Source organism: Marmota flaviventris, chromosome 14 (assembly GCF_047511675.1).
Source record: "Marmota flaviventris isolate mMarFla1 chromosome 14, mMarFla1.hap1, whole genome shotgun sequence".
NCBI lineage: Eukaryota > Metazoa > Chordata > Mammalia > Rodentia > Sciuridae > Marmota > Marmota flaviventris.
Genome location: NC_092511.1, coordinates 23,838,231 through 23,865,320, shown reverse-complemented (window position 1 = coordinate 23,865,320; position 27,090 = coordinate 23,838,231). Strand labels below are relative to the sequence as shown.

Here is a 27,090-nt window from a genome sequence, read left to right as displayed (position 1 = left end):
TTTTAAGACTAGTGGCCAGGTGGATTCTGTCATGGGCCCCAGGGCTTTTTTCCCCACCTTTTCTCTTGTCCCCTCACCAGCTAATTTGGCCTTCAGTGTCCTGTTTCCTTCCCCTTTCTCCTCCTTTCCTCTGATTTGCTTCTTGAATTAATTATGACAGCAGAGACTCATGCAGGGGCACAATTGAACAGAACTCTGCAGACATGGTAGACCCAGAGGCGCTGTAGAGAGTCCTGATTCTCACACTCTTGTTTTACTGAAGAGGGGAGAGTCACAGAGAGCTTAAGCTCAAGTGACTTGCTCAAGGCCACACGGTTAGTGGATGCCAGATTGGGCCTATGTCTTGGCTGCCTGACCAGTTTCCAGCGGGTTCCACTCCTCAGGACTGGTTATACAGAGGCCCTCAGGAGGAAGTGCCTGTTGATGGGCACAGGGCCCTTTACCCTGCTCCTGCCAGGAGATGAAGTCTTCCTCCCATTTAGTCCTCAGCTCCTCTTCCTCAGTCATGGGCACAGGGATTTGTCTTCTGCCTTGTTGGAGACCACCAGAGGCCCAATGCTCCTCTGTGGGAATAGTTTCTTTCTCCCTTGGAGTATTGGGACAGGGACCTTAGTGAGAGCCCAGAGTCTCCCACTAGCTGTCTTGTGCTGGATCTGGTGTCTCCCTGCCCCACCACCTTCTTTTTTTTTGGTGTGGAAGGAGTGTGCTCTTCTCTCTCATTGTCATCCTCCTCTCTGGTCACCTTCACCTTATAGTGGACAGTCACTATGTGCAAGTCACTATCTTCACATATGACATTTCATTTAATCCTTAAACCCAGCGACATAGATTATAATTCTCCCCATTTTGTAGATGAGGGAACTGAGGCCCCAGAAGCTAAGTAGCTCACTCCACATCTATTTTCCTTCCTCCTCCTCATCAGCCTTGCTGAAAGTTCACAGGGAGAGAAGCCTGAACCAGTTTTCTGCATTATCATTATTTTTAGGTTGTCAGAATCTGTAACACTTTCATAGCATTTCATGATCACCCGCATAGCTGTTTACTTTTAATTTGATAATTAAATAGATTCCCTGATTCAGGTTCTCACCCTCCAATCCTGGTTTTTTTTTTTTTTTCATTTTGAACCATTCCTTCATTGACCAGATATTATTATTTATCAGATTCTTCAAAATGGGCTCACAGGTGTGGGAATGTTCTTCTCTGGTCTTTGAGCATGAATGTCACTCAAGCTGGTTCCAGTGCTCTGGGGCCACACCTGTGCCTGCCCCGTGGCCATCATCTGGGTGTCCTCTGCCACTGGATGTGGCTATGAGGAGGCTTCAGGTCAGCTGGATTTTTCTTTTTGCAGGTGGCTTGATTCTGCCTCGGTGCCTGATGATTTCTTTCTTTAATTTCAAAGTGTGAAACCCAAATCAGGAAGTATCCTCATGTCACTGGTTGTGTGTTAATTTTTTTATGGAGCATAGCTTGCTCTTTTAATGTGCAGCTTCAGTTCTTTATTCAGTTTAGAAGACTTAAAAAAAAAAAAAAGAATACCGTGCTGTGTTCCATCTGTTTCTCTGCTTCAGGTTCACCGTTTCTCGGGTGCTGGATCACCTTCGCTGTTTCTGTGTATTTTCTTCTCTCCTCCAGTTGCTTTAATAACCTGCGTCCTTCTCCTCCACAGTTCCAGTGATTTGTCCACGGTTCTTCCACTCGTGGGTGGCAGAGCCTGGACTGGAAACCTTTAGATGGTATCAATAATTAGACTTCCTGCTGTGTCTGCTCTGCTTCTTGGAGTTTCTGCACTCATTATTGGTTTTGTAAAAGTATTTTGTATTTCTCCATTTTTAAAAATCCTTTATTTCATTGCTTTGGTTTACAGGTAATCTTTTTGCTCTTCTCTTATTAAATTCATACTCTTAAATTGTTCTATAGCATGAAGCATATTTGGGGATTTCCTTCTGTTCCAGACTAGAAGTTTTTTTCTGTGTGTGTGCGCGTGTGTGTGTGTGTGTATGTGTGTGTGGTGTGGTGTTTTTAATTTTATTTTCACTATACTCCATTCTTTCTATGGCGGGAGGGGGCACATCCCAGTGACACATTTGCATCATTGTCCCGTGGTTCATTTTCATCTCTCCTGACTTACTTCAATTTAGGACAAATCTGTTCTCGACCCCTTTCCCATCTTGTCTGAGAGTCTTCATTTCCTTCATGAGGCATGATGGAAGGACTGGAGGTTCACTGTCTCTGCTTCTCTTGGCCAGAGTGGGAGAGCTGGCCTGAGGCTGTGAATGGTCTTCCTTAGGATACCTCTGCCAGGGGCCTGGGGCTCAGACAGGAAACCCACATTCCTGCCTCCAAGGCATAGGAGTTGGGGGCAAGTAGGCCCAATCAACAGGCCATGACATAAGAAGAGGGGACACTTGTAGGTAGCAAGGACCAGATTCACTTAACTTACTTTGAGTCATGGTGGTGGCAGTTTCATGTAAGGATATGAGTGTGTGCACATCAGGATTCAATCAGATGAGGCCCAAAGTCCAGGGCAGGACTTGCTGGCCATGGTGAAGAACTTGGCCATTATTTTGTTGATGGGATCCACCTGTGTCTTTGACAAGTCACTTCTGCAACTGTGTAAAAAGTTAAATATAAGTCTAAAGACATAAATCCCCAGCAATATCTGTTCAACTCTGCATATCATCATGCTGGGAGATAGGACAGCAAGGGGTGGAAGGTTCTGAAACACACCAACGTCCCCCATCTTTCTCTACCCACGGCCCATCTCAAACACCTTCAGCTTCTGGAAAGCCTCCAAGGGACACTCCACCTCCTCCCAGTGGGCCTCTAGAGGTGTGTTCCAGGGCCACCCAGATGATAGCCAGGGCCAGGGTAGCCTGTCAGGAGGACACATCACAAAGTTGTTGCTCTTTTAAATACAAGCAGAGCAGGGACCAATTATAGGGTTCCTGTGCACAGCAGGCCTCATTAATGCACTCAGCATGGGATGGACAGAAGCTTGTAGAACTGGAGAACCAGCTTGAGCCTCCTAAAGCAACTGGGAGGGAAGAAGGGAGGACATCATTGGCCTCTTTGGTGCTCAGGGGGTCTTTGCAGAGAGCCACCTCTCCTCTATGCCAGACTTGACTGCTGGGAGCCTCCTGTGGCTCCAGCATGGCATGGGATCCTAGATACTGTAAACAGAGTTTTGCATCTATATTTCCAAGAAAGTTGTTCTGGGAAGAAGCACTGTGGCTCCCATCACATGGGGCTGGGTGTCCTCAAAATAGTTAAGACTGCCTGATAGATGGGAGACTAACCAGAGACCCTGCAAGCTTGTGATTGGCCCATGGATGTGCGATGGGGAGGGGGAGGGCAGATCTGTAAGTGAGTTGTCCAGACTCCCTCCACGACTCCTCTCTCCCTCTCCAGGGAGATCACCTTACTGACAAGTAAGGGTTCAACTATTATTTATTGAGCGCTGAAAGTGTGGATGGCATGGTGCTCAGGGCTAGACTACCCTTAATGCATTTGATCCATAAAATGGTATCACTATGTTGCAGAGTGCACTGCAGAGGCTTTTTTGAGGGAGAGAGTTTAAGTCACTTACCCAGGGCCAGAGATAGGACCTGGAGGAGAGATGCAGATCTAGCTCTCCCGGGTGTCTGTGCTTCCTTCCCTCCCTCTTTTGCATGCTCTTGTCTCAGTCTGGTCCATCCCTGAAGCTGAGCCATGACTTGCCTCCTCCCCGCACCTCCCTACATCTCTCCCTGAAGGGACCAGCCTTACTGGTCTCCCTTCCTGGATAGCAAGGCCACTGACAGTTGTTTGTAGGTAGATAGTTCTGATCCTGGTCCTGCCACTTCTCACCCTTGAGCACTTTTATTATCTTCCCTTAGCCCCTCTGCTTGTGTATGACACAGGAATAATTATATCCAAGTCCTGGGGCTTTTGAGAGCAGATAATGTCCATCGAGTCTTGATTCAGCACATATGTGAAGGCCTCCAAGGTGCCAGTGACACCATCACTGTTCTCAGAAAGGCCATGTCTGGTCCAGAAGCCAGGCATGAAACATTCCTGGGTAGGCTGTGACTGTGACTCCCAGGGGGCATAAGGGAGGTGTGCCAGGACCAGGAGAGCATAGAGGGGACCTGATTCAGCCTTGAAGATTCTAGAAGACAGAACACTTAACTTCCAGCCAGATGAATGAGTAGAAATTGATCAGAAGAAGAATGTTCTATGCAGAGAGCCCAGCAGACATGGAGGACTGTGATGAGAGATGGCATCTTGCTTTATAAACAGAAGAAAGTCCAGGGGGGCTGTAACATAGGAGCTAAGAGGGAGGTGGAGGAGATGAGGCTAGAGATTTGCAGCCCAGATCAGGCAGGGCCTTGGGGTCACAGAAAGGAGTGGGGATGTCGGTCTGAGCACAGTGAGCTGTTTGAGCCAGAATGGCGACCATGGCCTTAGATGTCTATTTTTTTTTTTGTAGTTTTTTTTTTCAGTCACAAGTACTTTAATTTTTAAAGACAAGTCACTTATTTAAAAATAAGCAAATGGTGACCTACTTTTAAGTTGATATAAGTAAAAAAAAAATTAAAAGGCACCATTTTCATAGGTGATGTGCCGAAAGTAAATGCTACACTAGAAAATCTCAGCTATGACATACATTTAGCTTATCTGTAAAGTTGGGCACTGCTCTCTAAAGTAACATTTGACTGTCACAACTGTTTGACTTTAAAAGGTTAACCAGGGGCTGGGATATTGTGTCTCAGCAATAAAGCACTTGCCTAGCACATGCAAGGCGCTGGGTTCGATCCTTAGCACCACAAAAAAAATATATTAATAAAATGAAGGTCTTGTGTCCAACTTAAAAAAAAAAAATTTTTTTTAAAGGTTAACTAACCCAAACAGTTTAAAGAGTTTTAGTTTCAAAAGTCAACAGTACAGGGCATGATTTCTACATTACAAGTTCTTAACGTGCCAATAGAAGTTTTTCAGTACGATTTTCCTCAACAAAATTACAGCATCCAAGCCCGCTCGCACCCTTGCCCTCCCTCCTTGAACCATCAGCAGGCAGCGTCTTGTTTGTGTGGCTGGACCAACTCCTCTTCCTTCTCCATTTGGGTGGGCATCAGATTCATTGAGGTGTATTCTTGTAGGTTGACAGATCCTCACAGAGGATCCTCAGGGACAGCAGCTTCAAGGTGTCCGGTGCCCACACCTGAAAGGCCAGTTGACTCATCTCCAGTGCAGCAGACGCCTCTCCGCCAGGGAGAAACAGCCCAGCCAGTAGAAAGACGGAGAACCAAGGAGTTCTGTCCCTCCTCACCTACCATTGCCTGGGGACTTGAGGGGACTTGAGGGGTGGAGTGCAGAGCCTACGGAGAAGGCAGGAGGCTATGTCAGGTGTCATTTTAAATAAGAGGACTTTGGAAAATGAGTCAGAGGGATCAAGAATGGAAGTACAGAATGGTTAGTGGAGGTTGGCATGGTTGCAGAGTGGAGAGCAGGGTAGATGTGGAGACATGTTGGGGACAGGATGTGGTGATGGGTTAGTGTGGGAGGGGTGTGGTCAGGGTGAAGGTGAGGGTGAGGGAGAAGGACATGTCCAGAAGGACTCTCAGATCCCCTGGTGTGGGCTGCCCAGTAGCTTTGTGCCATCTCTTCTCTTGGCAAAGCCTGGAGGAGGCCGGTGGTGACTGGCAGGTCAGAGTCCCACTGGGAATCTGTTCAAGGGGAGATGCTTAGGAGACTTCCAGGGGGTCTGTCATATGGACATTTGTTTAATAAATTAAAGAGAAACAGCTGGGAAACTGTTTGAAGCCACAGTTATGGGAGAGTCTTCTATCCTTTGGTGAGCGCATAGGAAACCAGGGAGGGAAGGAGATGGAGAAGATTGAGGAGGAGAAGGCCAGAAAAGAGGGCTCCTGAGAGCAAGGAGCAAGAAAAAATTAGAAGGGGGCTTTGATGAGGGGTGGGGGTGGGGGGTGCTCAGAGGTCAAGGAAGAGGAAAGAACAAAATAGTGCTCATGTTTGGCACTCAGTAAGTGTTCAATAAATGTGAGATTTCCCCCCACCCCTCTTACTCTGTCTTTGTTTGCTTTCTTATTTCTGAATATCCTTAGGCCTTTTCTCTCAGATTAAAATATATAGAACCCAAGAAATAAGGAATTAATGGCAGGACATGGTAGTGCACCTCTGTAATCCCAGCAGCTTGGGAGACTGAGGGAGCATCATAAATTGGAAGCCAGCCTCCACAACTTAGTGAGGCCCTAAGAAACTCTGCAAGACCCTGTCTCAAAAAAATAAAAATAAAAATGGCTGGGGGTGTGATTTAGTGGTAAAGTGCAATCTCTGGTACCCCCTCACACCCACCCCCCCAAAAGAGGGAAGGAAGGAATGAAAGACTGCACACATGCAGAAATCAAAAGAATGACAAGTGAAGTTTTTATTGGTGAGCCTCCAAAGTGGCACCCCGGCAGCCCAGGGCATTGATTTTTGTCCTAGGGCTGGGCCACAAGCAAGCTTCCTGGGAACCCATGGTCCCTGTCTAGCAAAAGGCCCTCGGGAAGCCTCTTTTCATGCTTGTCAGACATCCTGGCCTGAGCAGCGCCAAAATGGTCCCCCTGGCCACCCGGGCAGGGAGCCGCCTTCCCCAGCAGGTCGCTGGAGTCCCTGTCGCCTTCTCTCCCCAAGCACTGTCGACTGCACTGTAATCACACAATTATGATGCCATTAAAATGTCACATTTGAAGAAATCCATATAAACAGAGCATTAACAACCGCTTGAAAATTGTAGTCTTTAGCACTAATGACCTACTTTCTCTACGCGCCGCGCCCTCCCGCCACCTCCACTCCGCTGCCTCTTTCCCCTGCCTGGATTCCAGAGGCAGGTGAGGAGCTGCCTGGAGAGCCTGATGTTGAATGTGCTGGGAGAAGCTCTTTAATGGCCAGGAACAACCAGGCCAGGGAGGCAAAGGAGATGAGAGGATGGCACCTAAGCAGATCTGAGGTTCTGAAAAGAGGCCTCCCGAGAGGACTGGGTCCCAGGAAAATCCAAGAGCCCAATGGCATTGAGAAATTCAAGGCTTGGATTTATTCCATTGGCTTTGACTTCCTCACCCTGGGAAGAAGAGATGAACCCTGAGATCTAGTGGTCAGTCGTAAAGCATGACAAAATAGCAGGAGGGACATGCCCTGTTCAGAAGTGGTGGCCAGAGAGCTTTGCTTCCTAGCTCCTGGGAGGGGAGGGTGGGGCTGAAAGTGGGCAGAGAGGCAAGGGGGTGATAGGGTGTGTGTGTGTGTGTGTGTGTGTGTGTGTGTGTGTGAGAGAGAGAGAGAGAGAGAGAGAGAGAGTGTGTGTGTTTTTCATTTTGTGGCACTGGAGATTGGACTCAGGGTTGCTCTGCCGCTGAGCTACATCCCCAGCTCCTTTCTATTTTGAGACAGAGTCTCACTAAGTTGCTCAGGCTGTCCTCAAACTTGTGATCCTCCTGCCTCAGCCTCCCGACTCAATGGGATTATAAGTGTATAACACCGTGGCTGGTGGTTTGGGGTAGTTTTGACCTCATTGCTCAAAATATTGCCTTGGAAAATTATTCAGATGCTGAACTTTGTCTCTGGAATCTAATTTTAATGCACTGAAGAAGCAGATTACCAAAAGGACTCTCCCAGTGAGTATTGTTGTGAAGTAAATCAGAAGCCAGAACAGGTCTGACAAAGTGATTTATCTCTTCCTGATGTGTTTGAAGCACATCTGGGTCCTGTACAGTACCAGGTTGGATGAAAGTTGAGAGTATGTCCCCTTCTGAAAAGCAAACTGAGGGCCACTGTGGAGAAAAAGAAGTTGAATAGGAGTGGGGGGAGAGGTTTTAAATATCCCTGTAGCACTTAACACCCCGACAGCTATTCAGATGGACATGCAGACCTTGTCCAAAGCCCAAGGATGGTTGGTGATGGTTGGTGATGGAGCATGTCATTTGTGACGAGCAGTTATTGGTTCTTCCAAGGACAGCATTGTTTATATAAGCGAGTATATCATAAATCCCTTTTTGACAGTTCATGTAAATGTCCTGGAAGAGCCTGCTGCTGTGTTGTGGAGATGGCATGCATTGGGGACAGGCTCATAAGGATTTCAGTCCACTGCCATCATCACCTACCTGCACTATCCCCAGCAGCACTCAATTTGCCCTTGGCTCAGGCAGGCAGCCCATCCCCCTCCACATTCAGCAGGCTCACCTGGTGTCTGGGAACTATGGGTCTGTTTTTGACATGAAAAGAGCCCCTTTCATTAAAAGCCAGCCAGCAGCCCTCCTGGAGTCCCCGGAGATAAAGTCGATTCAAAGTCATTGCTCCAACCCCACACCTACGTATTCAGCGGCTGACCTAGTTTTGAGGCAGCCAGAGGGCATCTGGATGTCACCTTATTTACTGAGCAGACAGGAAATGTGCGATGCTCTGGCCTTGCTGCACACGGTATCTCGGTATCTCAGGCGATCAGTCCTCCACCTCAGAGGCGCAGAAGAGAGGGGAACAGCTTCTGCTCAGCTGAGAGTGGGAGGTTTTTCACTGAAGTCACCTTTGGGGAATGAATGACAAGGACTTAGGGGACACTTGACTCTGAAACTCTCTTTCTAGCTGTATTCTGGTTGAGCACCTTTTGGCTTATGGATGAGGGAAGGAGTTTCTAGGACGGCCTTGACCAGAGGGTGCAGAACTGAGCTTGTGGCCAGGGCCTCCCCACTCGGCCTACCTTTGTCTCTACCTGGGCTGGGCCCTCGCTTCCCTGATGATCCTGGGTCTGCCAAGCCCTGGCCCAGCATGTGCATGGAGTCAACCTGCCCAGGATTAAACCCAACGTCTACTTGCTATGTTAACCTTGAGCCACTCTAGCTCCCCAAACTTAGTTTCTTCTTCAGGAAAGTGAAATGTGGTAAATAATTAGGTTTGAGTTTTGAAGGAGTGACATTTTTAGGCATGCAGTGTACCCAGTGAGCGCTGCAAAACGATCATTTGCTACAGTGCTCATTGCTATTTGGGGTGATTGTGTCCAGTGTGAGAAAGTTCTTTTATTTGGGCTTCTCATAATTTCCCATCTTGATATCTCCCAAGAAATAAAATCTTCTTTGCCTGAGAAGAGGGAGATTTAAGGAAGCTTCAAATCCTGCTAGCCATGCTCTTTGTGAGTGGAGCAGTTAACCTGGGCATCCTGGCCCCAGGGGAAGCAAAGCCCAGGAGGCGTGGAGAAGATCTACTGGGACTGACAAGGCTCAAAAAGGGGGCCAGAAAGTGAGCAGCTAACTCTGAGTTCAGGTTCCTGGGCCTTCTGGGTGCTCAGGGTTTCAGGCAGTTTTGGGCTTCTGATCCTGCCTGGTGTCTCCCCAGAATCACCCAGGACAGTTCCGCTTCCTTGTGCATAAAAAGGGAGTCAGCACAGAGCTCCATTTCTGGCCTTCTAAACTGCAAATAACCTTACCAGTATGTATTACAGTTGTTAAAATAGTTTCTTGTTTTATCATTCGCCTGGCACCGTGCTTCCCGCCCCGTGTTTGAGATGGAGACTTGGGGTAGAAAAAAGACCTCCAAGCTGCAGGAAGCATCAGTGTTGATAATGACCCATCCCTATAGCCAGACAGTAAGGTGAAGAAGCATCTAGTCGCCTGTGGATGCTGTCAGGGACCCCATTCTCTGCCACAGGGAAGGCAGAAGCAGCTCAACATAAATTGGCTGAATGTAAATTGCATTTTCCCTCTATTAGCATTCAGCCTCCAAAATAAATAATAGTGACCACAGCCATGTTGACGATAATAATATGTTACATATGCATTATGTCTTACGAAGCAATTTTTCATACCTTATCTCACTTCTGAGATCTGATTGGAGCCCGTAAAACCAGACCGGAGGTAGATTAGTGTTGCCCTTGGGATGGAGGGAGATACTGAGTGCAAGAGTTTGAAAGGACAGGCTAGGCAAAGCCAAGTTCAGGGTCTGGCTTTCTGGAATTAAAGGATCATCCCTGGGGCCCTGCTTCCCCCTCTTTGCTCACCTCCACTCCTCTCCTGCGCCCCACCCCCAACACACACACTCTTGCTGCTGCTTTTCTGTCCACAAGAATTGGATGGAAATGAACAAGGGACCCTTGAAGGAGAAAAGAAGTCACAAAAGCACAAGGCTTGCTACGATTCATTTCCCATTTATTTGATGCTTCCCCTTTTGGTGTTTCTTGACCCTTTTCCTTTTATCCCATTACTGTTGTAATCTGGTGGCCTGCAGGTCAAAATCAGCCCATGGGCACATTTTGTTTGGCCCAAAGGGAGGTTTAAAGCAAGGTAACTAACTAGGCAGGTATTGTGCAGTACCTACCAGATACCTCCACTCTCACATTTCCACTCATAGGCACCCCGAGGCCTGCTCATTGTGGCCCCCCTAGATACCCTGGTTCACTAGGGCCTTGAAAATTGTTTGGCCTCATAGCTATTTCTTGCAGCTGAAGAGCTTTCTGATGATGCCTGATGATATTTCCTGGCCCTGTACAGCAAGCTAAGGGGACAGATGTACAACTCTTAGAGAGGGTTCATCTATCATCAAGAAATCCAAGTCTGGTTTTCACTGTTTTTATTGTTGTTGTTTGTTTGTTTGTTTTGTTGTTTCTCTTCTAGAAGTGTTTTTTTGGAAAGGTGGACCTCTAACCAAGTGCTGGAGTCCTCTCTGACTTTGTTATTGGGCTATACTAGGAGGGTTTGGCCTCCCTCTCTGGTACCTCTGCCCCTCGGAGGTGGCTGACACATCACCCTGTAGATACACAATGAGGTGACCCTGTACCCACGATAGCTCAGCTCTGCACACCAGAAATGGCATGTCTCAGTGTCCAGCTGTGTTCAGCTGGAGGCTGCCCTTCCGGAGCCACTTCCAGCTCTTCCCCTACATCCAGTCCCTCCCTTTGGGCTCCTCTGGGTGCTGGTACCTATTGTTAGCAATGCTCTCCTCTAGCACGGGCCTTCTCTGTGCCACTGTTGGGTCTACTAAACCCCCCTTCTCCCCTGCCGCATGAGGATACTTGTCCCCATTGCCCTTGACCTCCTGCTCTCTGGGTACTGGAGCTGGACAACGCTGACTTCTTGAGTTCCAGTGACCAGCCTGCTGTTCCAGTCCCTGAACACAAAGGGATGAAGAAATAAACAGCTTGGGCAAGGCCAGCTCTCTCCCAATTCATCAGCAATTGGGATGTATTCTTCAGGCAAGTGACAAGCGCTTCCATAAAGGAGCTGCGGGTCTAGTCTTTTGGTGGTGGGATTTCGGGATGTTGATGGGCAGAAGCAGGCCCATCAGCACGGGGGCTCATGCGTCCTGACACGTGCCTGGAGCCGGCCGGCCCTCTTCCCCTGCCATGCTGACTTCCATTTCCCCTGGCACCTCCCTCTCATGCTAATTAGTAAGCAAATTAATCTCCATATAAGGTCTTAATTGTGTGAGCTTTCTTTTTTTCTATTCCAGAAACAAAACCTGGGCTTTCGTCCATTTAGCTAATCATATTATATTTCACAGTTGGAATTTTCAGGCAATTATAATAATTATTGGAACTTTTTCTTCTTCCAGAACGCTCGAAGCTCCCCCCAAAGTTGTATCTGCACGTGGCACTCAAATGAGATGTGGGTGGTGAGTGCAGACCAGAGGGCAGGTGGGGAGGACAGAGGGAGGCCGAGGTCACTCTTGCCCTCAGAGATTAAATGAGATAAAAATCAAAGGAAGAAAAGCCCAGCATGAGAGAGAGGTCTAGGCTTGGTGTCCCAACCTGCAGACGCCTCAGGGGCTCAGAGGCCCTACAGAGGGGCAAATCCCAGCAGATCCATTTTTTGGCACCTGAGTGTTAAGTTAGGAAATTGGAAAAAAGGACAGGAGGGGGGAGAAGAAGAGTAAACTCATCCCTGTTGAATGATATGCTATCTCATCTGGTCTGAGAAATAGCTCTTTCCTCCTTTATTATATGTCCATTCTATCTATCAAACCCTTTAAGGAGTGACGCTCCTATAATTAATACCAACCATTAAACTACAACATTGAAGGAGCAATTGTCTAATTCCGAGGAAAATTTAAATTTATGACCAGCACCCGAGATAAAAATGAACACTAAAGAAAAGGAGAGAAAACCCTGCAGAAGATAAATAGAAAGCCAAGTGGGATATTGACTTGATCCTTCTCCAGTGCAGGGTAATTTGGCTTCTAAAGTGAGTTAGATCATAATAAATTAAATTTAGATTTCTGCACATCAGTTAAATAACTCCCAAGACAGAATTCCAGTGAGAAGAGGAGGTGATAATACATGGAGGAAATATTAAAATGAAGATCTGATCTAATAATCCATAATTGATGTGCCGTCCCTTGTGAAGGGAAAGGATTTTCCAGCTCTTTCCTTTGTTAGGAGCCCAGGTGGGTGAAGGGCTGGTTGCCCCTCCTTTGTTGGAGTTTGTCCTGCCCATTGGGAGAGTCTGTTACCAACAGTCATTCTTTCCCAGAGTATTCCCTGTAGGTAGGATTTACTGTAGCAGGTTAGAGCCATGTGAGACCATTTGTACTTCCTCCCTATGATAACTGCCCTTGCTGGCTGGATAAAAGTACAGGGGTGAGCAGATCATTAGGTACTTTTTGAGACTAACTGGCAGGAAGGCAAAATGGTCCTGTGGTTATATGGTAACATCTGGTGTGATGGAAGGGACACATTTTAAAGTCAAACGTCTTGGGTGAGAATTTCCGTAGTGGACCGTATTGATGTGCTCTTGAGGAAATTCCTCTGTTTTCTCCAGACTCAGTTCTTTCATCTGTGAAGTGGGAACAATATGACTAGCTCACCCACTTACTAAGGGTAACGATGATAAGACATCCAAATGAAGATGAGCTGCAGACTGTAAACATTTCTCTTTGGCCTGGGTGGTGTTGACTTCCGATTGTTGTACTTTTCATTTTTAAAATTTCTGTTTGGTTCGTCTTTGAATCCGTCTGGCCATTTCTATAGTCGTATTTTGTTCTCTGTCTGATAATTTCTGTATTTGAAGCCCTTGGATGATGTCGATTTTTTATCGTTTCCACTGATTCTTGCCTGTAGTGACTTGTTCCCTTGTGCATCTGGTTCATCTTTTGTTGAACTTCATGGGAGTCTTGGAGCCTCATTGGGGATGCTTTTCTCCAGATAGGATTTACATTTGCTTCTTCCAAGAGCCAGGGGTACAACCCATCTGGACCATTCCATTTTTTTCTTGGGGTCCTAAGTTTAACTTGTCCAATTTTGGGGGAGTCAGGGACCCAACTTCTCAATGGCCTTTCCCCCCAGGGCAGACTCACATTTTGTCTTTGCTTTTCATTCAACTACCCCAACTGTAATTGCAGCATCCTGTATTTTCCCTGGCTTTGCATGTTGAAGATTTTCCTTCTGGAAAGCCCTACAATACATCAAAAACTATGCTTATTGTACCTGATTTAGGTTCCAGTTGTAGGTTGGCATGAGGATCCCTGTGGGTATCTGGTCTTCTGGGAACTCATGGAAATCAGGAGCACACTGGGTGGTACTGGGGATGCAGCTGCTGTGGTCCTGGCAGAAGCTTGGATGTGTGCAGATGAGAGCTCAGCCCCACAGCTGGCTTAGAAACTGCATCTGTAAGAAAGACAAGCTTCGTGACAGACACCTGGCTGTTGTGTGAACTTGGGCGCACACGCCTCAGTTTCCTCATTTGAAAATTGAGAATAGAGTTTGCTGTTGTATTGTAGATTTGTGGGGGTTTTAAATAAATTTCAAACTCCCCCCCTCACTGCTTCCCTCTGAGGTTCTGACAAGGGGACCTCTAGTAGTTAGTTTTATGTGTCAATTTGACTAGGTCATGGTGCCCAGATATTTGATCAAACATTATTCTGGATGTTTTCCTGAGAGTATATTTTGGATGACCTTAATGTGTAAATAGGTAGACTTTGAGTAAATCAGATCACCCTCTATAATGTGAGTGGGCCTTGTCCAACCAGTTGAAAGCCTTAGGAGTTGTACAAGGACTGACCTTCCCCCAAGCACAAAGATATTTCACCAGTGGGGACTGCCGTCTGTCTCAGACTCCAAGTTTCAATTGTGTGAGCCAATTCCTTAAAATAAATCTATTTCTCTTTCTTCCCCCATCTTTCCTCTCCGTACACACACACACACACACACACACACACACACCACACACACACATATGTGCACGCACACACACACACACACACACACATACACCACACACACACACACATATGTGCACGCACACACACACACCCTATTGGTTTTGTTTTGCTGGAGAACCCTGACCAATACAGGAATTCACTCAATAATCAGCAAGTGGGAAACAACATTAATCATCTTAATGTCATTCCTTCAGGCCAGTGAGCCACCCTCCAATGGCCAACGTCAGGCTTCTGGTAAAAGCTGCATTGGACAATGTGGAATTGCCTGAGAATGAAGTTGGGCCTCATGTTTCCCCATTTTAAATCTAGACTGAGGGACCAGCACACCCAGGGGTGCCTCTAGGTGTGACCATGGAGCAGATCCCAAACGTACTCATCCAAACACCTGGGTGAGACAGGAGGCTTGCTTCTGGAAGTGGTGAGCACTTCCTGTGTGGGCATGAGCAGAGCAGTCCTGCCCATCAGATAGGCACGTGCAGCCCCTGCTGGTGAGGTTAGTCTTGCCTTCCCTGGAGAGGGGAGGCCAGGGCTGTGGGAAGCCCCTGACAGTGTTTCAGTGATCAGGTTACCAGTGCCAGAGAGGGGGGAGCCCCTTGTGCACCGACCTCCGTGCCAGATTTCACCAGGCTTTATTTTGCCTTATGTGGAAACATGATGGGGTGGGGCTGGGCAGAGGAGGGTTCTTGCTATGAAAATAAAATATGGTATAATAATGAATGGGGGCATTACCATAGGGACAGCATGTTCATGGAACAGCTCCTATGAAAACTTGATGTGAAAGTTAGCCTTCATGGTGGGTGATGTCCCCTTCCTGCACCATGCGGTCGAGTCCCTTGCTGAACCCATCTGACTTCTGTAGGTATAGAACAGCGTGACCCTCTGGTGCACTTTTTACCCTTATAGTTTGTTCCTGTCTGTGGCCTTGGGGGCCTGCTGGAGGATTAATTAAATCAGTGCTTTCATCCTTCCCTAGCTGGCGAGCTTGGGCAAGCTGACCCCTGCCCCCGCACAAAGGGGTTGTGTGAGGAGTGTGTGACAATGTATGTGTAAGCTTCTGTGTAAATTTAAAATGTCATTATTTTAAACACATCTTCACCATCGTTTAATATATTCAGATATCACTGAAGGAAAGCCCAGCTCCCAGCACAACTGACACCCCTCCAGGTGTCTCAGTGCAGCAAACTGGAAAGGGACTCTGCACATGTGACATCCTGAGGGGACAGTCCCCTGCAAGGACGCCTGCTACTGACTGTTCATGCGATTTCCCTTGCCAGCCTGGCTGCTGCTCTGGCTTTCCGGAGCCAGAATTCCAGCTGAGTTCTCATAGCAACTTCTCTAAGAGGCAGACCCTGCAGAGATGCCCGGGATGCTCTGCTTCCTGTGGGTGGTAAGAGCCAGGCTGAGCGAGCAACCACCGCCTGGTGCCATCTTGGCCCTGGGTCTCTGTTTGGTATGAATAAAGAGTAAGGGCTGGGATGAGACTAAGAGGTGGTTACACCTCCTCTCCCTGTCCCCTCATGTTGTCATGGGTGTCTGCCCTTCCACCTGATTCTCCAACAGATGGAAGGAACCATCCAATGCTACCCAGGAAGGCTCTGTTGTAAGGCTCAGGTTAGGTGACTGCAGCCAATGATCGACTGGTCTCATTGAGGGAGTTCTCTTCCCTCCACTTCCACTCCACACATGTGGCTAGAGACATTTTCTCCAGGGCGTACTTCATGAGACCTAGCTGCATTCTAGATTTTTCCTTCATTATGTCCTCTCTGTGATCCCTGTTCCAGCCTTACCCTCCTGAGCTAACCATGCCCTGAGCAGAGTCTCTGTCTCTGGATCTCCTGCCTGTGCTGGTTAATTTTATACGAGGCTCAACCTGACTGGGCCACAGGGTGCCCAGTCATTTGGTCAAGCTGTATTCTGAATGAGTTTGTAAGGGTATTTCTGAATGAGATTAACATTTGGATTGTAGATTGAATAGAGCAGATTGCCCTCCATTGTGTGTGTGTGAGCGCGTGCATGTGGGGGTGGAACATCTAATCCACTGAAGAAGGCCCCATAGAACAACAAAATTAAGAGGGAACTCCTCACCCAGAGAATGGTGAACGCCTGTAATCCCCAAGATTTGGGAGGCTGAAGCAGGAGGATTGCAAGTTTAAGAATAGCCTGGACAACTTAGCAAGACCTATCTCAAATAAAAATTTAAAAGGGCAGGGATGTAGCAAAATGGTAGACCTCCCCCCTCCCCCCACCCCCTGGTTCAATCCTCAGTGCAAAAACAAAAAAAGTCTGCTTGACTGCCTTTGAGCTGGGATGGTTTTTTCCACCTAGGGCTTGAACTGAAACACCACTCAGCTCTTCCTGTGTCTCCAGTCTGACCACCGCAGGTCTTGGAATTTGTCAGCCTCTATAATCCTTATCCAGATCCTTATAATCTTCCTACGTAAACTTACACACACGTGTGAATGTGCACACACACCTTATTGCTTGGTCTCTGTTAGCCTAGAAAACTCTAATATACTGTCTTTTACCTGGCTGTTGCTACACACTTATTTACCCCTCCTATTGTCCCTTACACAATGTAAAACCCCTTCTCATCCTTCAAGATCTAATTTATTTGACACATCATCCAGAGCTGTCCCTGTAGCCCTCAATCCTCTGTGCTTTCACAGCATGCCATGAAGCTTATGTGGTTAACTCCCTTTGTGTGATAGCATAGGGTCTCCATGGTATCTCTGCCACCTTGCAACCCCCTTGAGGGCAAGGGCCCTCCTCTCCACCTCCCTACTCCTTGGCTTAGAGCAATTTAAGGGATCACAACTTACTTTGAGAATTGCAATGAATTAAGCTGGAAATGAGCCAGTGGGAGACAGTTCCACGGCCCTTCCCAGGAAGATGGGATATCAAGGTCACTCTGGGGAGATGTTCCAACCATAGGTGACAGCTGTCAGACTCTGACAATACGTAGCACAGGTTTGGGGTTTCACACGCCCACTTAAATTCTCCCTAGCATGTTCTGGAGCAGCAGTATCACAGGACATTAATAAAATCAATTATTGGATAAAAATCACTGGTTTCCAGAGCTTCATCTTGTGCTATTAGCAAGAGAATGCTGTTTCAAAAAGAGATAACAAAGAGGGAGAGAGATCAATTACGGGATAAGATCGCGGGTGCCCAAGATGAACATGCAGACTGGCGTGGCCCCTCTTACCTGCCACAGCTGCCACGTGATTGCACCACTGTTGACTGAGCCTGTCCTGGGCCTTCCCACTCAGGTTCCCAGGTGCAGGAAGCACACCCTGCTCTGTGATGGGGTGCAGCTTTCTGCTCCCTTAAGACTCTGGCAGCATGAGACACTTGCATGACGATTTGGGTCAGTGACACATAAATGAGCGGCTCCATCTCAGTGACGATGCCAGCCCCAGGCCACCAGCCCTCCTGTACCAAGTCAGAACCCCATCAATAAGTTCTTCCTAGAGACACAGCATTCATGGTGCAGATGAACCTGAAAGGTCCCAGGTCCTTTTAGATACAGACTGTTCTCCCCAGGGGTAAAAGTAGTAACATCCCTTGGGAAATGGCATCCAAATGTAAGCATCTGTCTTGCCAGCCAGGAAGTCCAGCCCTGCTGGCTGGATAGAGAATCTCTATAGGTCGCAGAGCTGGTGAGTCAGGGGGTGGGAACCAGACATCCTGAACTCTAGTGGGAGGCAGCTTCTTATCTCCGAGGCTGGAGGGGCCCAGGAGGATGTTCTATGTCTTGGATTGCACCATTTTGGTAGTGTGCAACCCCACACAGCCCAGTCACCTACATGGAACCCTATCTTTCCTGCTCAGCCCAGAGGGTTATGGTGAGTATGATGTGAGATCATGAAAACCATCTGACACCTTCTAAAGTGGTGTGCCCACGTCCATATACAGTGAGGGTCATTACTCACTCTACCATTTTGATGCTTCCTAAAAACAGTCACAGATTCTTGGGTTGCCCAAAGAAAGGACCTGTCACGCGATGAGGACACACTGTTATAGGTGGGTCCCCTACTCTCTGTCACCACCTTTCCTGTGGCAGAGGAGGAGAGAATGGTGGTCATTGTGTACCTGCTCTGTGCCAGCCATTGTGCCAAGTGTTCTCAGATTGCCCTGGCGAGATGGCCTCTGGGGTTAGGATGCTACAATGTCCCAACGCTCCCAATTGTGGGATCTTAGCCAGGCACTTACCTGTCTCAGCAGTCTCCTCTGTATGATGGGAATCTGAGCCATGTCCATCTCAGATGCAGCGAGGATGACATGAGATGAGGTGAGTCAGGGTCCCAGGACAGTGCCTGGTGTGTATCGCTCACTAACTGGTGGCAGCCGTTCTTGTCCTTGCTCTGGTTGTTCTTGTTGCTGGTGGGTTTATTAATATTCTGCCTCCGGCCTCACCTTTGAGCCCAGCATTGCTGAAACCACCCTCATCTCCATGGTTGGGTGCTGAGAGATAGACAGGGGGCTCGTGGAGGGCAGGGAGCCATTCTTACAGACTTTCTGTCCTTGTCACACAGCCTTCCGATGCTGACTGGGAAGACCTATGGGAGCAGTTTGATGAGCGGCGGTATCTGAATGCCAAAAAGTGGCGCGTTGGCGAAGATCCCTATAAGCTCCATGCTTTCAACCAGAGGGAGAGCGAGCGGATCTCCAGCAATCGGGCCGTTCCGGACACTCGTCATCTGAGGTGCTTCTCCTTCTCCTAGGCCACTACCCCCACCCCTCCCTGCAGTCACACCAGATCAGCAACAGGCTTGATTTGGGGGCCCACTGTGTGTACTGCCCAGTGCCACCAGCTGGGGCATTTGCTGCTGGTTGGACACTAAGGGTTCATGATGTTTGTGCAGCTATTGCCGTGAGCCACCCCTAGGCCCCCCACTTTCCACCACGAGGTTGGTGGGGTGTGCCTACCCCTATCCTAGATGACATTTGTCATGAACTCAAGGAACACTATAAGTGCTTGACTGTATATTTTTCCCTGAAAGATTCCCAGGGCCTGGCCTGCCTTTCAGAGTGGGGGACAGCAGGATGGACATACCCCATGGAAGTCAGGCTGGAGTCTCTCCTGTCACTGGGGGAGACCCTTCCTGAGATAGCTCTTGCACATTTGCCATGTGATAAGAGAAGCTAAGGGGCATCTCCACATGCCATTGGTTCTGTCCTCAGCAGAGGGGCCCATTCACCCAGCTTCCCTTTTGCCACCTCTTGATCGGGCCACCCCTTCATCAGGTGACAGTGATCAGGTGTGGCACTATGCAGAAAGCTTTGTTTCTCAACAAAAAGAGACTTTGTAGAGATGCTTGATCTCAGGAATGACCATTCCTGGTGTCATGGCATCCCTTCTGCTTCCTGAGGAGGCCTGAGCAAGCAAGCCAGGCCTAACTCCAGTCCTCCCTTCCGGGCTTCCTGGCCTCTGCCCTGGGAGTCCAGAGGTGCCATAGACCTGTGTGGACATATTTCCTCTCTGTTGCAAGTCACAGACTTCGTTCCAAACAGCAAGCTGCCCTCTAGGGATGGAGTTTAAGGCAGTGTTGACCAAGAGGCGGTAGTACTGGCATTGGATTCTTAGCTTCCTATATTTGTTTGGGTCTTTGGGTACCTACATATATAAAATTGGGATTTATGCACAGGGAAGAAAGAATTTCCATGACGTATGAAGCTAGTTACTTTGGTTGTTCGTAAATTGACACTGGGTAAAGGCTTGTGGACTCAGTTTCCTTGATGAGTTTGCACAACTCAGAAACCTTATCTCACATGGCATGTATTCATGGAGCCATGGGGCCAGTTCTTGGTAATCACCACCATTCCCAGAAGGAGCCAAAACTTGATTTCCCTGTGAATGTAGCAAGGGAGATGAACTCAATATTCTGGCTTCTTCTAACCCAGACAGTTTGCAAATTTAACTCTCCCCTCAAGGTACTATGAAACCTTCCTTAGGAGCAGCGCATGGCATCCCCTATAGCAGAATTCCCATGACGTGGGCCATACTGCTTCCATTCTGTGGGCCTGATATCAATTTAAAGTCGGAGCCCTAATTCCTCAGAACTTATCTTGCTTCTTGGCATTTGTGAGAATTTTATTTAAATATCAAGTTATTGTATTTCCCTGAGCAAAAATTACGTAGAAGAGACCAAGGAAGAGGGAGGACGCAGGAGGCTGAGAAGCCCCCTGGGTGTCATGCAAGTAGTTTGTCCCTTGTCCTAAATCCAGATACAGAGGCCCTCAGAGGGACAAAAGGAGGCCTCCTAGCCAGGAAAGCTGCTGATGCATCAGGACAAGAGCCCTTCAAGAGACACCTGAGATTGGTCCCACCTGCAGAAAGTAGGCTCCATGAATTCACCATGCAGGCAGCACCTGGGGACACTCAGAGCGGGACTGATTTCCACACTGTCACTCATCTCTGATCTGAGTGAGAAAAGGGCATTTTTGCAAGGGCTGGAGTATGCTGTGGTAGGTGATAAAGAATTGAGCCTGTTCCCAGGAGTCCAGCTCACCAGCCTTGCTCTGGGCTCTGCACCTCACCCAGGGACACTCCATCTGTTAAGGAGCTGTGTTCTGGAAATACTGCGAAGAGGGAAGAGAGGATTTGGACAGAATTTAGGCACCCTTTGGGAAGACAGAAAAGGAACATGTATCAGCCATATGTCTGCCTCAGGGCAACAACCTTGCCCTGCAGGAGCCAGGATTGTTACTTGAGAATTTGGGGTTTATAGAACTTACTCTGAGTATGCAGGAAGAAGAAGGGACAGGGGTTGAGATTCAGGGAAGTGCCTAGGACCAGCAGCTAACTTGGGGGTACCGAATACTAACTTAGCGCCAGGATAGAACTGGAGAGGCATCAATGAGATCGGCTCTCCTGGGGTCCAGTTTAGTAGAATGCACCCCCTACTGGTGTCACCCGTAGTGATGAGAATTTCAGAGGCTGCCAGCAAAGCCTTTCTTCCCTCAGATGGGCCCTAGCTAGAGGACCTTTCTCTTCCTGCCCTTGCTACTCAGGGACACTAGCTGAGGTTGGAGTCCCTAATCCCTCCCTGATTCCAGCCTCCCTTTTGTACCCTGACTTCTTCCTGAGGCAGCACCTGAGGTTTTCCTGCCTGGGCTAATGCAGCCCTGGGGCTCATATTTGGACCCTGCCATGGCTCTGACCAGCCGTGTTTCCTGGGGACCAACAGCCTGCAGATCAGGGATTCTCAATAGCAGCACTACTAACATTTTGGCTTAGATAGTACTTTGTTGTGCATGTGTCCTGTGCATTGTAGGATTTGGGCAAAATCTCTGGTCTCTACTTCCTAGCATACCCTCTCCCAAGTTGTGACAATCAGAAACACGTTCAGACATTGCCATGTGTCCCCTGGGGGACAAAACTGCAGTAAAGATAACTACTGTAAATCTGACTCTACTTTTCACCTTGATTCTCCAAAACCAAACATAAATATGTATTACCAACCCCATCACCAGCAAGATAATGGGGCAAACCTTCTCAAAGCAGAATTTACTCAGAGATTCAGGACAGGGACTCCAGGCTCAGACTGTCCTGTTTCAAGTCCAAGCTGAACGAACTTAAAGAAGTTGTCTAACATCTCTGTACCTCAATTTCCTCTTTTGACAAACAAAGATAAAATTAACAATGATGATCCTGCCTAATTTGGATTTTGTAAGGATCAAATAAAAAATATGTGGTAAAGACTAGCCTATTCCAAAGTAAATAATTCAGAAAATTTCAGCATGTTGCAACCAGACCCCAAATTAAAGAAGCGCCAATATCCGAAGAACCAGGAAGAGGCATTATTAATAAGATCATTGAGTCGTTATGCATGGCAGTGGGAGCAGGGAGAACAGATGTGGGCTTCAAGGTCAGGCTCAATGCCAGAGAAATGGGAGCGAGTGGAATCAAACCCCTGCAGTGTAGAATGTTGTTCACAAGCATTGGCCTCAGCAGTTCTCAGTCCAGGCTCCTTACAAGAGGCACTTGGGGAGCCTTTTTAAAGTGCTGATACCCAGACTCCAATCAGCTGAAGTATGTCCTTTCTAAGCTCCACAAGTGACTCTAACGAGCTTCGAGGTTGAGGACCACTGCTCTAGGTAAGTGCTTCTCAAACTTAAATAGGCAAACAAACAGATCCTCTGCAGATCTTGTTTCAGTCTGATTCAGGAGCTCTGGGTTGGGACTCTAGATTCTGCATTTATAAAAAGCTCCCAGTGATACCAAGCCACAGGTGTGTGGATCAGACTCTGAATGGTGAGGGCTTAGAACAATGGTTCTCAAAGTTGCAGAATAGCAGCATAGGTGTGGCATGGGAGCTTATTAGAATGCACATTCTTAGGTTTCACCCAGAATTCTCTGTGGATGCATCTCAGCAATCTGATTATTAGCAAGCACTACCAGTGAGCTGATTCTGAGGCTCCCTCATTAGAAACCACAGAGCATGGGCTTACCTTTGTGGCTTGCTTTTGTGGCCCACATGAAGTCCATGGGTGGAATGGTTCAGCTGAAAGGCCCAGGGTTTGAGTAGAGAGTAGAGCCCCTGATTAAGGCCACCTACCTGCCATGTGCTGCAGCTCTCTCCCTCTGTCCAGGTGATGTGGCTTCAGTCTCTCCCCTGTGGAGACTTTGACCTCTTGGGCTCCTTCTTGTTCCTCCCTCTTCTCCCATATTCTTCAGACACAGGATCCATGTCCTGCCATTCTCCTGGCATTTGGTATCACCTCTACCAAGAACCTGCTAAAGCAGGGCCACCCCTGAGCCCAGGTCCATAGGCCCACACTTGGCTTCTGGCTTCTTCATGGGACTCAATCCCATTGATACAGGCTTTGCTCACCCCGGGGCCATTTTGTGTTCCCATCATGCCTTACAGCTAAAGTCCTGCTGAGTATGATACCCACCAGTCACCAGCTGCCCTCTAGGGTAACATGCTGAGCATCCACCACAGTGCCTGGCATGGGATAGGAATTAATTATTTTTTGAACAAATGGAAGAGTAAGATTGGAAAGATCATCGGCCACTCTCTGCCACCTGCCTTACACGTAGAGAGGAGAAGAGGGGCTCAAAGAAGCTCTCATCTCATTATCCTTTGACCCTCAGGGGCCTCATAAGAGGAATCAAGGGAGCAGACACAGAGTTAAAGGAAAAAGGCTTTTTCCCTTAAAGAGTTCTCATTACTGAAAGGGGAAGAGTGAAGGAACAGCATGTGGGAGGGGTCCGAGCTTATTAAATTTGCTTCCAATTTTCTTACCACAGTAATTGGATTCTGATTTATAGGAAGCGTTTGGACAGCGCCTGAAACAGAGAACTATTAGCCGAGCATTAGAGCAGGCGCTGCCAAGAGGGCGGGTGTGGGGCGAATTGCTTAGGAATCTGCAGGTGCCATGTGACGCGGAGGGTAGGAAGGCTGTGGAAGTTTTCACCCGACAGGCCTCTGTGCTGATCGAATCGCCAAATGTATTGGCGCTGTCCTGGCATCCGGTGGCAAGAGAAGCCCAGGGGCTTCATTCTGTGCATGCAATATAACAGTTACCATTTCCCCTGTTTCTGTCGTGCGTCTGCGGCAGGCAGTCTGCTTTATCCAGAGTGTGGGAGGCCTGAGGCGAGGAACGCAAGATCACACTGAGGCAGGCTTGGACTCCCCCTTCTCAAGGTGTCCAGGGCCCAGAGGATGGGTCGTGGGTGATGTGACATCCAGTATGGTTACAAAGCAAATTTCTACAGCCTCAAATGGAAGCTGGTCCCCTCCTCATTCACACCGCTGAGCTAACACCCTTCCCACGCCCCCAGCCTACTCCTTACATCCGTTTTCCAAGATTCTCACAATCCCAAGGCTGGAACTGGCTTCTACTTTTTTTTTTTTTGTTCTGGAGATTGAACCCAGGGTGCTTGACCATTGAGCCACATCCCCAGTCCCCCCTCCCACTCCCCTTTTAAGATTTTATTTAGAGACAGGGTTGCTGAGGCTGGCTATGAACTCATGGTCCTCCTGCCTCAGCCTCCCCAGCCACTGGAACCAGGCCCTTCGACATGCATGTCCTGGCTTGGTCTCATTCCCAGCACAGGCTGGGTGAGAGGAGTGGCGATGAGGGAACCCGAGTGGCCTTTAGAACGTCCCAGCTCCTCTCATCTGTAAAGTGGGCTGTTGGTCCAGATAACCTCAAAGATTTATCATTCTGTGAGTTACCACACAGATGTGGATTGATGTGTCCCTCTGTGGTTGGTCTTCTCAGTGCAGATATGTACATATGTGTCCCCCATTCTGGTCCCACCTACACTGAACAGATGGGGCACCCTGATTTCAACTCCCCACTCCCCTATACCAATGATCAGTTTCCACATCACTGCCCTGGTCCTGTGGAGTCACAAGGATGAATACAATGCACCTACATATGTCATATGGGGGGTGGTTCGTAGTAGGTGCCATGCAGAACGGTGTCAGCATCAAGATGGTGTCAGCGTCAAGGTGAGCAACTTCTAGCTGGGGCGAGGTCCCCAGAGGGAGCTTGCGGTTTATAAAGCAGTGACTGCTCTGACATATAGTCCTCCTTTCCAAGTCCTCCCGCCCCGACCCCATCACCAAGTACTGGTGACAACAGTTGGGTTTGCCATCATTCCAGTAGCACATAAAATATCTGGCAAACAAGAAGCCATCAGATGGAGACTCAAGCAGGGGGAAATATTTCGATCAAGCCAATGTATATTTTTGCTGTTGCCTAGCAATAACTATTATGGGGTTGCTTGGATGGCAGGGGAGCAGGTGACAGGGTGGACATGGCCTTTGAGCCGTGGTCTGCACCGAGGAAGAGCTGGGGAAGCTTCATTAGGTCACCTCCCCGGCCTGGCTGGGTCTGCCTGCTCCCTTGGGCACCTTCCCCCTGCGTCCGTCCAGTGTGGTGCTAAATGATTCGAACAGTGGGGCACCCATTGCCTGCCTGGAGGGAAAATTCCATACTTGGATACATCTCACCAGAAAGACATTTTTCCTTTGCTCCTTTTCATCCTGGGAAATGAAGGGGCTGTGGCCCGGGCTCCCAACGCACTTCTCCCTCCTTGTATTTACTCGGTTGGAATGACTGCCAAAGATCATCATCATTTCTCTCCTTGTGCTCGTCACTTAGCAGTAATAGGATAAAAATCTTTACGGCTGGAACAGCTGAGCGTAAAAAATGCTCATATTCCCTGAGAGTCAAGGCTGTTCCACTAGCTCAGCACAGCGTAGTGATTCCGCATCAAGGCCGAGGGGAGGGAAGGGGAAACCCATCACAGACACTTAGCTTTTGCAAACAAGTTATCCCCATCTGCTACTTTCTGGTCCCTCCAGTGTGCCATTTTTCAATGCAGGATGTAAACCCATTGAAAGTGGCTCTGAGTGTGCTTCATTGAGGAGCATCGCAGAGTTCAGGTTGCCCTCGGGGAAGATGGGAACAACAGGAAGAGATCCAAAACATCCTGGAAGTGACTTTGCAGTAGCCCCAGTCAGGGGACCTTGGCAGCTGTTTGCACTTCCCCCTATAGGACTTCTGGATCATTCTCTGCAGGTGAGATAGAAAGACCTGCCTTGGGCTGCGATGGAAGGTGCCTCTGGGTCAGGGTTCCTCTCCATTCCTGGTGGCCTGATTCCTTGAACACTGAGCCTGCTGGTCTCTTCTGCATTTGCCTGCTCTGAGTTTCAGGGAGATTTCTCAAGGGGCAATCCCTCAGCCTTCAACCCCTCAGCCTTTCCCACCTGCGGAGGAGAATTCATCTGGACACACTGCCTTAGCCAATTTGTTTTCTTGCACTTTGTTTTCTATGAGATTCCGCCAACTTTGGCCTTGTGTATCTCATTTATTTATTTGTCTGCTTATTCATTCATTCAGTGAACACATTTACTGGGCATTTGCCACACTCCAAGGTCTGTATTGGCAATGGGCCCCCACCCCCTAGGAGCCTGTTGGTCTAATAGGAGAAATCCACATGGGACAGATTCCTGATGCTCAAATGTGGATTGCATCAAGTCCCTACCCCCTTGACTCTGGTATTGATGCACTGACTTCTTGCTCACAGTGACCAGACACCCATCCCCCATCCTGGCCCAGGTTGTGGTGTGGCTGTTTCTATCTTGGTTGTGGAGCCAAGTGCAGGAGCTGGAAGCTTTCCTGAGAAGACAACAGCATGGCATAGGCTGGCCTGTGCAGGAGAAGGATTTACATGTGGACAGGAAGCTGAGGCCTTTTGAAGGAGATGGCATTTGGGCTGAAATTAGGACAGACATGTAGAGTTTAGGATTTTACCAGGTGGTAGGCATTCCATGTGGGGAGAAGGACATAAGAAAATGTCAGGAAGTGGTAGAACCACAGTGAATTTTAGGAACTGGCTGAATTTACCTGGGCGTATGGGGTGAGGGAGGGGAGGAGTGGGAAAGAACATTCTAGAAGGGAAACTCCGGGACATGTTTGGCCAAGTCTTGACTTCAGGATGAGGGGCTTAGATGAACTCAGTAAAGGTTGTGATACCCTGGCTTTCATGCTGCCATTGCCTCATTGCCATAGCAACATGGGAGATGCCCTGAGCAGCAGCTCCCCGTCCAGCATCACCTATGGGGTCTACTTACAGGGGAGAGGAGACCGACATGGGACCGAACAAAATAAGGCCAGGCAGCAGTGGTACTCCCTTCCCCAAAGGGCAAGCTTGGACTGACTTGGGGTCGACCCCAGGGGTAGAGTAGGCCATGGAGACCCCAGCCTCCACAGTGAGACTCTAGCTCTTACACTGAAGAGTTTGTTCCCAGTAGGGTGGGAGAGGTGAGAAGCAAGAACTGTGCTGGAGAAGAAGGAGCTGTCAGGGAGTGGGAAAAGGGGTGTGTCCTTCCCTCCTGAGCCAGCTACTGGGTTTGGGGACTAAGCACTAGGGTAGACTGCAGAAACCTG

At 48.4% G+C, this 27,090-nt stretch overlaps 1 protein-coding gene across 1 annotated transcript in view; it reads left to right on the top strand.

Annotated features, from left to right (window-relative positions):
• The window catches only part of Galnt14 (polypeptide N-acetylgalactosaminyltransferase 14), a 213,558-nt gene that overhangs the window by 118,237 nt on the left and 68,231 nt on the right, over nt 1-27,090 (top strand). Inside the window, exon 2 of the mRNA XM_027933464.2 lies at nt 18,714-18,883. Within this exon, the coding sequence (XP_027789265.1) occupies nt 18,714-18,883 (170 nt within the window). The remainder of the gene's footprint in view (nt 1-18,713; nt 18,884-27,090) is intronic.